This window comes from Myxocyprinus asiaticus, chromosome 29 (assembly GCF_019703515.2).
Source record: "Myxocyprinus asiaticus isolate MX2 ecotype Aquarium Trade chromosome 29, UBuf_Myxa_2, whole genome shotgun sequence".
Lineage (NCBI taxonomy): Eukaryota > Metazoa > Chordata > Actinopteri > Cypriniformes > Catostomidae > Myxocyprinus > Myxocyprinus asiaticus.
Window position 1 is genome coordinate 25460182 of NC_059372.1, and position 13246 is coordinate 25473427.

Consider the following 13246-nt stretch of genomic DNA (forward strand, 5'->3'; position numbering starts at 1 on the left):
TACTGACAACACACAGCTTGCAAACATAAGCTCAACTTGCTTTTAGCACACATAAGACGGTCTTTTGGTGCCACCTGCTGGCTCAAATCTTTAATGTCACAGTGATGAATGAAAATTCACACATCTAACTGCTCTTACACACTGCACTGCTCTTACACATTTGGAACGCCACAAACACAAGCGTAGTGATACAAACAGCAGAGCATCCCAGTGCTGATGGTGTGAGCTATCAGCACTCTTGGAACGCCTCTCGTCCAATCAGATTCCAGGGACTGGGTCTAACTGTTGTATAGCTTAACATTGAATAATAGTCAGCACAGTAAAACCCTCTTCAAGAAGTTTCGTCTCTTTAATACTTTTGGTGAAGTCTTTTTATGGGCTGCTGTTACATCAAAGTGCTGCTTCAACAATACATTTCAAGACAATCACTGTAGGACTTTAAATCCTCTGCTGTGTGTAATATTGCCATATTTGTGGGGTGTTGTGGAGAGATTAAAGTCTTTTGCTTTAATAAATAGTTGCAGTAAAAAAGGTTTAAACTACTTGATGTCGTGAACTAGATGTGTCCCTGCAATATTATATTGCTGTGCTGCACTTTTGAATGTGCAGCGAGGATCCCCATGAAGCATTCGGTTACATCACGTCATTCTGCGTTCAGGATGCGCATAAGCAGTTTGATGCTGCTGTGTAGCGGAGCCTTTCTTATTTCTTACTTTTCTTAAATTGATAGTTTTGTGCAATAAGATGATATAGTTATTTAGCCTATTTATTTGTTGAATATCCATTAGTCACTATGTTGAAGTTTTGCACTCCATATATCCCTCTTAAAATGTCTGATCGGGGTCACGTGAACAATTCTAATTATACATTAAGATCCTTAACACTGACTAGTCGTTCAAACAACCGACTGCTATTCGAATTGTTTTTCGAGATTTGCACATCCTTAGTATTCACACTGCCTACGTAAGCAGCATGGTGCATGGTGTAGCAGAAGTCTTAAGCTGCAAGTCAAGTTTTCAGCCTTTTTTGGCACATAAAGTATAACCCAGCTTAAAATATGTTGAAAAACATTAGCCTAATTATCAACACATCCAGGTATCTATTTTCTGCCGCTTATCTGGGTCTGGCAGCAGACTTAGCAGGACAGCCCATATGTAATTTTCCCCAGCCACATCCTCCAGCTCTTCCTAGGGGATCCTAAGGCAATCCCAGGTTAGCTGAGACATATAATCTCTCCAGCATGTTCTGGGTCTGCCCCATTGTCTCCTTCCAGTTGGACATGCCCAGAACACAGATTAGATTTAATGACTATTTAGTTTGTAATAATTCTCAATTTCAATCTTCAAATAACCCTTATATAATTTATGGCTTTTGTTAAAAGAAATACTCAACATGGCAGGCCCGAATCTAGAATGGGTACTTCAGGGGGGCAATGACATACAACAGAGGGGCAGGTATTACTTGCGTATGTGTTCTTGCGTGTGTGTCTTCTGTCAACACATATATTCCATTCAGTCTTATTGTGTAAGGGTCAGGGTTACTGCTATACAGTTTGACCGTTTGCATCACTCACGCTTTGGGAGGCATAGGGATAATTTGAGGGGGGCAAAGCCCACCCCAGCACCCCCTTAGATCTGGCCCTGCAAAATTTTAACCCAAAAATTACTTTCTCTTTAGACCCACATCTCTGTTATGCAGTAGAAAAGCTGTCAGTGTGAAAGCACAACATGGACTTGCTTTTGCTTTTATGCTGCTGCTTCGCTTACACGCTGCTTATGTGCGAGGTGTGAAAATGGCCTAAAATCCATTGGTATGGTCTCTTCTGATATTGTAAGCATGTATTCCAGCTATGTTTGGACTGGTCGGCCACAAAAATGCTGTCACTGCCTCATGTCTTTTATTCCATTACTTATGCTGAAGTTGTAAGTCTATACTATAATTTTAGCAAAGTGTTTAGGTGCAGCATTTCAGTTTTTCCTTTGTTTCCCCTTTGCCCCTTCTGAAAATTAGTTTTCCATGTTTTTCCTCAAGGTCCATTGCGCTAGACTAATAACTTGTCAAAGTTATGATTATTTGTGGCTCATTCACATTTCTGCTTAACTTCTCAACTGATTTAAGAAGGAGTTAAATTTATATAAAGATTACTGATTGCCAAGGCCCCATTAATCATGGGTCTTGTGACAGGACATGCTATATGAGAATTCAAGATAATGGCTCTTTCCTCTGTTTAATAAAATGATGCCATATACTGCTGCTCTCATGTTCCTACATTTTTAGAAATCTTACAGTATGTGAAAAAAATCTGGAAGATACTTTTGTCTATGTTATGTTTTGTATACTTTTGTTTGTGTCTAATTTTGAGAGAATCTTCACTGTTGACAGTTGTTTATGGGTTCAGATTTCAGCACAATATAGTAATAAATACATAATAAATAAGTAATAAGTAATGAGTAATAAATACATCTCCACTTTCACATTCTTCTTCTTTTGTTTTTGGTGCCATCTACTGAGCAGGGAGGAGAATTTATAGTTAAAAAAGGATTTAAATATTTATCTGTTTCTCACCCACACCTATCATATCACTTCTGAACACATGGATTATACCACGGTCGTATTATGGATTACTATTATGCTGCCTTAATATGCTTTTTGGACCTTCAAAGTTCTGGCCACTGTTCACTTGCATTTTATGGATATACAGAGCTTAGATATTCTTCTAAAAATCTTTGTGTTCAGCAGAAGATAGAAAGTCATACACATCTGGGATGGCATGTATGGTGGTAATTGATGATATAATTTTCATTTTTGAGTGAACTATTCCTTTATTATCTAAAACAAAAGTCTTATTATCTAACAAAATTTTGCTTCTCAAATAAACTTAGCTGTTTGGATATTTTTACTGCAAAACAAGACAAAAAAGAAGCTGATTAAGATAAAATGCTAATTTATTTGTAGTGCAATTTCTGTGTAAGTAAACAGGAGCTCGTAGATTCAGTTAACGTCTTAACTTGAATACCTCAGGGAGGTGGAGGGAGGAGCACAGAAAGACAGGAGGGTTGGACTGAGAGGACTGGACACAGACGATGGCGACACAGAGCCACGAGAAACTACATGTCTGTCAATGCCGAGAGAATGAGGTTACTTGATTCTTAACAAGGAGCCAGAAAACAGAGCTTATTTAACTTTTAGTAGCTCACTCAAGCCCACAGCAACAGTTGTTCTCTCCTCTGTTGCATAATGGCCACACTGATAATGTGTTTGTCTTGTTTTAAATGCATGATCTATTTTGTTACTGTTTGAGAAAGATTTTGATAGCAGAGTGCTTTGACAATGATGTCGAGTTGGCAGATGTTAGTGCTTATATTTACACTTTGGACTCAAGTGGTCCCAAGTTTGGGTGTTGGGAATTCTCGCTACCGCTACTATCACAGAAACTGTTTCACCTGTTTCAATGGATATCATGGTTACAACACAGGACACCTGGGGCCAGGTGAGTGTTATTGGAATCACTGTGAATCGATTTAAATGGTCAAATGATTCCCTTTGGTTGAGCTGATGGCACAGAAATGTACCACAATATAACAGAACTTTTTCTGCTATATAATACTTTTGGATCTTATAAGCTTAATTTAACTGAGCTTCAGATTTTTGCAGTTTCAGTTTGTGGTGTTTTTGCTTCTGAGTGCCTCTTTACTGGAATGTGGTGGAACACATTACTGTAATGACTGTGAATTTGCAGAGGTTCTGGGAGAGAACTGATCCTGCTGTATGATTTGGTAATGTCTTGGCCGTGGCAAAGGGAGCTTCATTCAGCACTCGTAATTCACCATAAAGTGAATGGAGACGATAATGCCTTCACTCCACAGTGAACAGATGTCAGATGTGTAACAGGCCAACAAAACAAATAATAAACTGGTACTAAGTTAGTGTTTGCCAAGTATTATATGGACTACTCATGTTTTTGTTTTCACTTTTAGAAGGAAGTCTGCAATTAATTAAAATGATGTACTGATAATATTGATAGTTTTTGTCAGTCTTAACTATTAAGATAATATTTCATCTGTACTTTCTAAGTGACATGTTTTTCTATCTTAAATAGTGACTTGGCTGCCTAAGGCTGGGTTGTATTTAATCAACAAATTCAGAGTTGCGTTTATAGAGAGTCATTAGCTCTAAATTTAGGATGCAGTGTTTCTAGGTCTTACAGTTAGCTTGATGTGTTTGCTTTACCAATGTGTATTTACTTTGGCTCCCAGAATTTATTAATATTACTTTTGAAAAACCAAGACTACTTTTCAAGACTAAAATCACCTTTTTCATACACCTTTCTCAGCTTTCTGTTTTTCATTTTGTGAAAACACGGTTTGCTTTGCACTTGAGGAATGATTACTAAAGTGTTTGGGATCGGTGATTTAAAAAAAATTTTTTTTTAGCTTATATCCAATCTCTCTCTCTTTATCTTTGCCCAGATTGGCACAGTGCAAAATCTCACTCACTGAAAAAGTATGTGGCAAAATAACAAATACACATTTGATGGTCTTTTGTAGTTTTGTGAATGACTTTTAAGGGTAAAATAATTAAAGTACAGTTACTAAGGGAAAAGTTTGTTTACCACATAATAATAGAAAGATTAAATGATTCATTGTCTACCCACACTTTACCTCATTTGTAATGGTAGTTTAAAAATAAGTCAGTAAAGCAAGTAAGGATTGTATTTAAAATTTTGAAATGATTAGACAATCAAAATAAGATCAATGAAGGTGTTTCCTTAGAATTACACATGACCTTTGACATGCAGTGCTGAAATGAGGAAAACAGTGGTGGCTGGAATAGTGGTAGGAAATAGTAAATCTCACTTTCCTTGAAAGCTCAGATTCACACAACCACATTTCAGACTCAATATTATTAATACATTTAGTAATTGCAGCCTGTAGTAAGTTGTAAAACAAAACATTGAGATCTTTTTGTGCATATTAAAGAAGTTCAAATGTTTCATTTTATGACCTTAAACATGAAGAAATGGGCTTCTCTCTCTCTCTCTGTGTGTGTGTGCGTATACGTTTACGTGTGCGTGCACTTTAGGGTACTGGGCAGGGTTGCACCAGCTGTACGTTAGTTCTCACATAAGTTAGGATGTAAAATTCACACTAAGGGCTTAATAACTACTAGTTAGTTTGTAACTAATTCAGTGCTTAATTTGGTTGCACCACCTGTTCTTAAGGCAAGACTTAACTAGTAGGTCGTAAGCTCTCCATAAAGTAATGCATAGTCGCATAATATGATGTTTAGCTGTATTGATCCAATAAACAGTCTTCAAATTTGACACAGAAGTGTTAAAAAGCTGTGAACTTCAATTTTATCTAGTTACAGTTGATGTTCAAATCTTGTTTGCTCACGTAACTGTCAGCTGTAATAAATTATATCCCCATTAAAATACGATACATAATAAAACAAGATTTCATTAATGGTATATTTTACCTATGTAAATAACAATATTTAATAGCTGTATCTGAAACGAATAAGGGACAATAAATATAGAATTACTTATACAACAGGCTGGAAAAGTAGACATTTATTCATTTTAATATTTTATATATTTCGTACATGTTGAAACTTGACACCGGGCAGCAGGGGCGTAGCTACGTGGTGGCCATGGGTGGCCAGATAAAAAAATAATAAGCGCAAATATAAATAAAAAGTGCAGATAAAAAAATAACAAACACTTTTAAGTCCTCGTGGTCGCGTAGTGATTCGCCTCAATCCGGGTGGCGGTGGTTGAATCCCAGCTGCCTCTGCGTCTGTGACCGTCAACCCTTGCATCTTATCACGTGGCTTGTTGAGCGTGATGCCACGGAGACATAGCGCGTGTGGAGGCTTCACAGGGGGCATTTTGCTTCCCCATTGGTCCACTAGTTCTAGATCGACAGCTTCTCCTCTAGCCAATCATTCGAAGAGGGGAGGTGACGTCACTCCAATGCAACTCCGACGGCAGCTGCTCAATATTATATTATTTGTGGTTGATAGATACGCTGCTTGTGTCTGTTTTGAGTATTTTCTGCCAGCTCTAGGAAACAATGTGTTGTCCGAGTAGGCCATTATCATAGTCCGTTAACACATGCATCGAGTCAGCTTAATTTAGTTAGCAGAGACCTAAGTTTAGGCATTATTTAAGACTCCTTTGTTTGTAAGTTATTGGCTGCATATCTAAAAAAACAAAACAAAAAAACAAGGCTTGGTGTGGTGTGGATGTTTGATGCATGTTTTTACTAGCTGTACCAATGTAGCTGCGAGTTCAGAACCCAACTTGATCCACTTTTCCACTAAATAAAATCCAGATCCCGACACCAAGGGCTATTACAATACTGATGAATATAGAAATGCTTACATATAATTTGACTTTTTTTTAATTTTTATTATTATATCAAAAATCTAAAAGCTGTGCATTATTGCTGACACCTACATGCACACTTTGGAGTTGGTTATATGCCTGTAAGTCATTTGCTTCAAATGCTACTGAAGTTGTATACTCTATGTTATGGAAATATTTGTATTGGATTTGTATACTCCAATGTTGCCTGTATCTTTAGAGAAGGTCCCTAAATTAGCGACTGTTTGTGAATCAAGAACGTCCAACGTTAAGCCCACTTTATTGCATTATTTATTGATGTTGGGATGCTTGGTCACTTGTTTCTGATTTCGCTGCAGTATCGTAGAAAAAGAAAGTTCATGTAGCCGTGCCAACATAACGGCACATTCAGCAACATGGAAAAGCGGATCAAGCTGGGTTCTGAACTCGCGACTACATTGGTACAGCTAGTAAAAACATGCATCAAACATCCACACCATCCCAGCGTTGTTTTTTAGATATGCAGCCAATACATTTTTTCCTTCTTTTGTATGGCATTGGAAATAAATTGATAACTTTAAATTCCTTGTGTACATTTGTGATCTATATATTCTGTAGAATTTACAGAATTTGCTTTTGGTACAGCGTGTCACAGTCAATAGTGAATTTGTTTTAACCACCCCAATAAAATCACTGGGTCTTACTTGGCCACCCCTGAAAAAAAGTTCTGGCTATGCCCCTGCCGGGCGACATACACAGGAAAGTGCACCGTTAGATTGGTTTCATGCTGAAGAAGTACGCTTTTACATAGTGTTTTCTCCTGTAAATGTAAACGAGTGTAAATGCCAACATCATCATATATGTTGAAAGGACTGAAGCCTGTCAACCAAAACATGAGCTCACTGATGTCATTAAATGAGTCTGCTTTTTTATTCCATCAGTTACTCCTGGTTGGAGGTTTCCGTAAATATTTAGTTTATACGTAGGGTTACGTCCTATCTAAATTTAATGGTGCAACACTCAAATATTTAGTAGGGCATAAATTGTGACTTATTGCCCATTTACACCACAACTAGGCTAAGTTGTAACATACGTATAGCTGGTGCAACCGGCCCCTGCTCCTTAGGACGGAATGGAAAGATTAAGGAGAAACATGTGTTGGATTAAAGAGATTCTGCTTGGCATAATCAGTCTGCAGTGGCAGCGATGTCCATTATTGTTTATTCCTAAGAATTCCTCTGATCCTCTTTATTTATGCATATTGGAATAGCATTTGGCCTCTTGATCTGCTGTTTGATGTGCCCTCTTTTCTCCAACAATGTAGAAGACAGACCTAGAATTTAGCACCACAGAAACACATTTTTAAACCAAGCTTACCAGACAAACCAACCTTGACAATCTTCACAAACCTGTAATCTTTGTCATAAAAGTAGTAGTAGCAGACTACAAGACAGGTGCAAGGCCACATAAGGGCCAGAGTGGCACTAGTCCACCCAGATTGACGGCTGGTCCACCCAATCAAAACTGCAGGAATATAAGTTTGAAAATAAAAATAAACTGCATTTTGTCGCATGCAAAATAGCTCACATGCAAGATAATCATCATATTCCTGTTATAAATATAGTTAGAAAATGTGTTTTTATTTCAAATAAAAAGTTTGATATGATTATGGTGAACTGAAATGGGTTTCGGTGCACTTCTCACCGAGCTGCTCATGTTCTCTGCACTGTGCAGTGCTATACAGTCATGCCTGTAAACATGCCTGTAAACAGATTCGCTTACTGCGCTGAGCACCAATATAATGTATCCATGCTTAATTTATTATTATTATTATTTTACATGGGAGTGTGGTAGATGTTTCTGTAGATGACATGGCAGAATATAAAATTAGTGGGTAATTTTGCTCGTCATCCAGGGGTTGACTGGCCATCGGGAGAACCAGGACTTTTTCCGATGGGCCGTATGTGAAACGGGGCAGAATGGGCCACCGCGTTATGCAGAACGGGCCACAAAATGGCAAATATGTCCAGGTGTTTTGTCTTCTCAAAATGAAAATAATGTGGAAATATTAAAAACATGGAAGTTGTTTGTAACCTTGTCGAGGTGCCGAAATGTATTAACTATTACAAAATTCAATTAAATAAATAATTACGGCTTTGGTAAGACAGGGTTACAGATGTTTGCTCAGTGACGCAAGGAGTGCATGTAACGTGAATGTACACGATGAGCATCACATCATAATAAGTGGATGTCACATAGCCTGTGTTGTTTCTTTGGCTGGAAACTGAACAGATGCACAAAGAACAGGATTAATTTGACGGACATCAGTAGGCTACTGAACTACTCAAAGACCTTTCTAAATGGAATGAAGAGAATCTCTTATTGCACACTCAATAGCCTCCTTTGATAGACGTATTTTATTTATTTATTTAGGCCTATTTATTTAAAGGTGCAATATGTAACATTTTTCATGTAATAATCTCCTTTTTTTGCCAATGTGTGAACGGCTTGTAACGCAACTAAAAAATGAGCCCTTCTCGGACTTCCTAGGTTGCCTATTAAAGCCTGTATACTGATTTTCATGCTAAGCGGGAACATGATCGTGGTCGAGTGAAAACTAGAGTGAACATCGGCAGGGCTTTTGATTCCTGGAGGGACCTTCGTTCGGTTTTGGGGATCAAAACCGACCCTTAATTGGCGTTCGTCTTATTGGACAGGTAAGCTTACATAACTGCAAAGCATGTGAAATATAGTGCCATAAGGATTGATCTATGTAATTTTAGCTAACTTGTTCTTGCTTGCTAACGCTGATGAATTGCGAGCTACCTTGCTTCATAACTTTCAAATAATTTAAATGATCTTCTCTTTATGCTAAAAGTCAGGTTAATGTCAATGTTAATCTGTAATTATTCAGTAAGGTAAACTACAATAACACATGAAATGAATGCTAGACAATGTTCAAGATAATGCAAAAAGACATTCATTAGTGTAACGTAACTTGGTTATACAGAAAATATATACATTCTATTATTATAAAACAATAGCGCATCGATATATCAAAATGACAGTTGTGATGGTATCACATCAATACTGAATTGTGTCAACATATTTATAATGCACAGTCTATTTTATAAACAGCTACTGTCATTATCCACTAAATTTAGCTAACAGCTATTGATAAAGCTGGCTAGCTAGCTAACGCCGACATAGGCTATCGTATAAATGCAGCAAATGTATCATGCAAAGAAAAGTGATTACTTCAAACTACAGTCTCGCATAGTCAGACCTATATCCACACTTTGTTTTAGCCCTGTTCCAGCACTGTAGAGTCAAATATAATATACAGTCTCAAAGTTTGTAGTTAAAAAATCATAACTGTGTAATTTTAATTATGCTGCCTCATCTGTCAGCATGATGCCGGTGAATCAGAAAGACCTTCAGTCTCTTTGTACGTTACGTCATTGTTTTGGTCGATGCTCGTGTCCCTATGGAGTGTGTGCACGCAAGCACGAGCAACAGGCAGCTGGCTGCAGTTCACTTAATGGCCACAGGTGTCATTAATAACAAGGGTTTCTGAATCTTACATACTGCACCTTTAAGTTTTAAACTGCAAGGTCACTTCTCACATATGTCTAAAGACATTTGTTTAATAAGATAATCTTTCTATTGCTATCATAGTTATGATTATGAAATAAGGACAATAAAACGTTATATTGTATTATGTGTTATATAAATTTAGATTTATCTTTAAACCTAGTTTAGACCTATCACATTGCACGCGTAGACTGTGGAGACTGCCAGTTGATTTCAATGCGATTTTTTTCACGTTGCTTTATCCTCTAAAACAGTGTACAATGGCTTTCCAATTATCAAAATATATTAATATAATTTATTAAATGTCCCTTTGTCTCTGATAAACTGTGAAAGATGTGAGAAAGATACATTTAAGTTGCACTTAATGGACTTAACAGTGGTACAAAGCTCTCATTAATTTACAAACGTTTTTACTTAGATAACAATGCTTTTGGGAAACACACCGTAGAGATTAAGTACTACTTAAGTGCTACTTACGTTCTTCTTAGAGCTTCGGGAAACCCAGCCAACACCTGTGAAAAGCAGGAGGACTGAAAAGTGTCTAATAATAATGTTTATTGCAATATCTCTTATTTTAATTTATTGTATTTATTTATATGTCCATTAAATTTTTTATTGTGTACCAGGGTCAGAAAGGTGCTTCCACATGCTGTACTTCATTTTGTGTATGACCCTTTAATTATATTTAAGCTGCACTCTCCACCCATTGGCTGGTGCTGTGTAGCGAACTGGTTCCGGTTGGGTTATTAAGATTCGCGCCCAGCCGAGAGAGTGGTTGTGGTGGGTGAGTGCTCCCCAGAAAAATATTTAAATTAATTTTATCGTATTTTTTTGGGGTTAACATTGAACATGTATTTTGTTTTATCATGTATCAAAGTGTATTGTATGCTCTCTTCTCAAGCTACTATGTTTTATGTGTAGTGATGATTGATTTAATGTTCATCATCATTATACAACATACATGAGCATGATTATTGGGACTGACCACCGCTTTTCTGTGTGTTTAAACAGGTACAGACTTTATATTTTAAATAATACGTGTAATTATTGTATACCTGCCCTATATTGTTCATACATAAAGATTAAGATTTGCACCAGCCGAGAGAGTGGTTGTGGTGGAACATGCGTGAGCATGATTATTGGGGCTGACCACCGCTTTTCAATGTGTTTAACCCTTGTGTGTCAATAAAAAAAAAAGGTTACTCAGAGGTCATTCGAGGACAAAAATGTCCTCGTCAAAAAACTTCTATAATAATATTATATATTAATATTATTTTCCACTTTCAATGAATTAATTTTTTTAACCAACATCAGTCCTGATCATAACTACTGATATATTCATTCATTTTCAGGATTTTAACCCTTTAAATGCCAGTTTGTATATACAATGCCACTGTTTTTTTACACACACACACACACACACACAAACACGTTGAGCAGCTATCATTATGAGGACTCTCCATAGACAGAATGATTTTTATACTGTACAAACTATAGATTCTATCCCCTAACCCTAACCCTAAACCTAACTCTCACAAAAAAACTTTCTACATTTTTACATTTTCAATAAAACATCATTTACTATGTTTTTTAAGCGATTTGAATTATGGGGACATTAGAAATGTCCTCATAAACCACATTTATAGTGTAATACACTTGTAATTACCAGTTTGTAACCTAAAAAAGTCATCGTAAACCACTTAAACCTGCCCACACACACACACACACACACACACACACACACACACACATTTCTCAATACACATATACAAAACACACTCTGACATCCATACCAACACACCCACACAATTTTAGCTGCATCATTTATTCAGTTATCCTGCAGTGCTTTATAATACAGCAAACAGAAAATAGGAAAAAAGCATGCATTTGCTCCATAGGCTAAACATGAGAAAAATGGCGCCATCTGGTGGAAAATATAAAACAATTTACATTTTAAGCCAGGGCTCCAGAATGAAAGCATAATATCATAGAATTCAGGATTTTATGCTTTAATTGCACTGGGATCAATTATTGCAGTTTTAATGGGTTTCAATGGGGACATTTTTGTCCTGAAGGTCCTGAGTGTAACTATTTTGTGTACACAGTGTATTATAGATGTATTTTAGGAACTGAGGTTGAAATATCAAAATTCCCCCAAAAATACACACCTTTGGTAAAATGTATGCCGTTGGCATTAACACAGCCAAAATGATCGAAAAAACAAAAATGACAAAGACAAAAATGTCCCAAAAGTTGCACAAGAGTTAAACAGAATAAAATCAACCAAAGGCATGAGATGGTGTCAATCAAGTGCTTTATTCAACACAACGCAGAGACAACCCCATTACAATTGCATCAATATGACCTATTAAGGTAAATTAAGGTAAATAAAATTTAGAATATCTTTACATTATTGTGTGTAACTAATTGAGTGTGCTCTTTAATATGTAAAGAAACACAAACCTTTAACTACACATTATTAAATATAAATGTGTAGCTTATTAAGAAAATCTTTATTGTTATCTAGTATACTGGATAATGTAGCAGCAAAATTAACAGTAATTCTAGTATGTCATCAGTAGAAAAGAAGCCGTTTTATTTTATTTTTTTTGCAAAATATTTTCAACTTGTATCTGAACTTTTTTGTTCAGTTTAGTTGTAAGATATCAATTCACTTTTCATTCACACAGTTATTTTTTGGAACCCATTCAACTTAAATATTGTTATAATTTGTAAACAAATGATAATAATAATAATAATAATAATAATAATATATCTCAATCGTGCACCTTTATCTTTAAAACCATCTGGCTTTTATTTTAACATTCTGAACTCTCCAGGAAGTCCTGTATGTGTCTGTTTGTAGGCAAGTTCACAGTAGTTTAATTTGCTTCTTATTCAAATTCTGGTAAAATGCACCTCCGGTGCCATTCTAAATGCATATTATAAGTGAACCGAACTATTGAACATCTACATCTGAGATGTCGTTCGTGAGTAGCGCACAAATATTGCACATGTGAAGGCTAAAAATAGCTGCAAGTGCTAGCGATTTGTGTGCTTGTGTGTGTGTCAACAGAGCAGCACCATTCACTAATGCACTGGCGCTGCACGTGCATACTATATATTTACTTATTAAACACAGCCTTTTGCGATTCACAGAGCTATCACATGTCTTCAAGTGGCTTCCAATAAAATGCGTGAGTCATATGAACTACTTCAGTGGTGTTTTTATGGTTCTTTTGTGTCATTTTTGGAGCTTGACAGTAACGAACATGAATAACACAGTATCGGATTTGGATCGGGCTC

The 13246-nt window shown here is 36.5% G+C and overlaps 1 protein-coding gene across 4 annotated transcripts in view; it reads left to right on the top strand.

The window, feature by feature from the left end:
* The first annotated feature begins 3106 nt into the window (after window positions 1-3106).
* The window catches only part of LOC127419702 (multiple epidermal growth factor-like domains protein 6), a 64490-nt gene continuing 54350 nt past the window's right edge, over window positions 3107-13246 (top strand). For all 4 annotated transcript variants that reach the window (XM_051661340.1, XM_051661338.1, XM_051661339.1 and 1 more), the window contains exon 1: window positions 3107-3490. In XM_051661340.1, coding sequence (XP_051517300.1) covers window positions 3331-3490 — 160 coding nt within the window. In that variant the 5' untranslated portion in view covers window positions 3107-3330. The remainder of the gene's footprint in view (window positions 3491-13246) is intronic.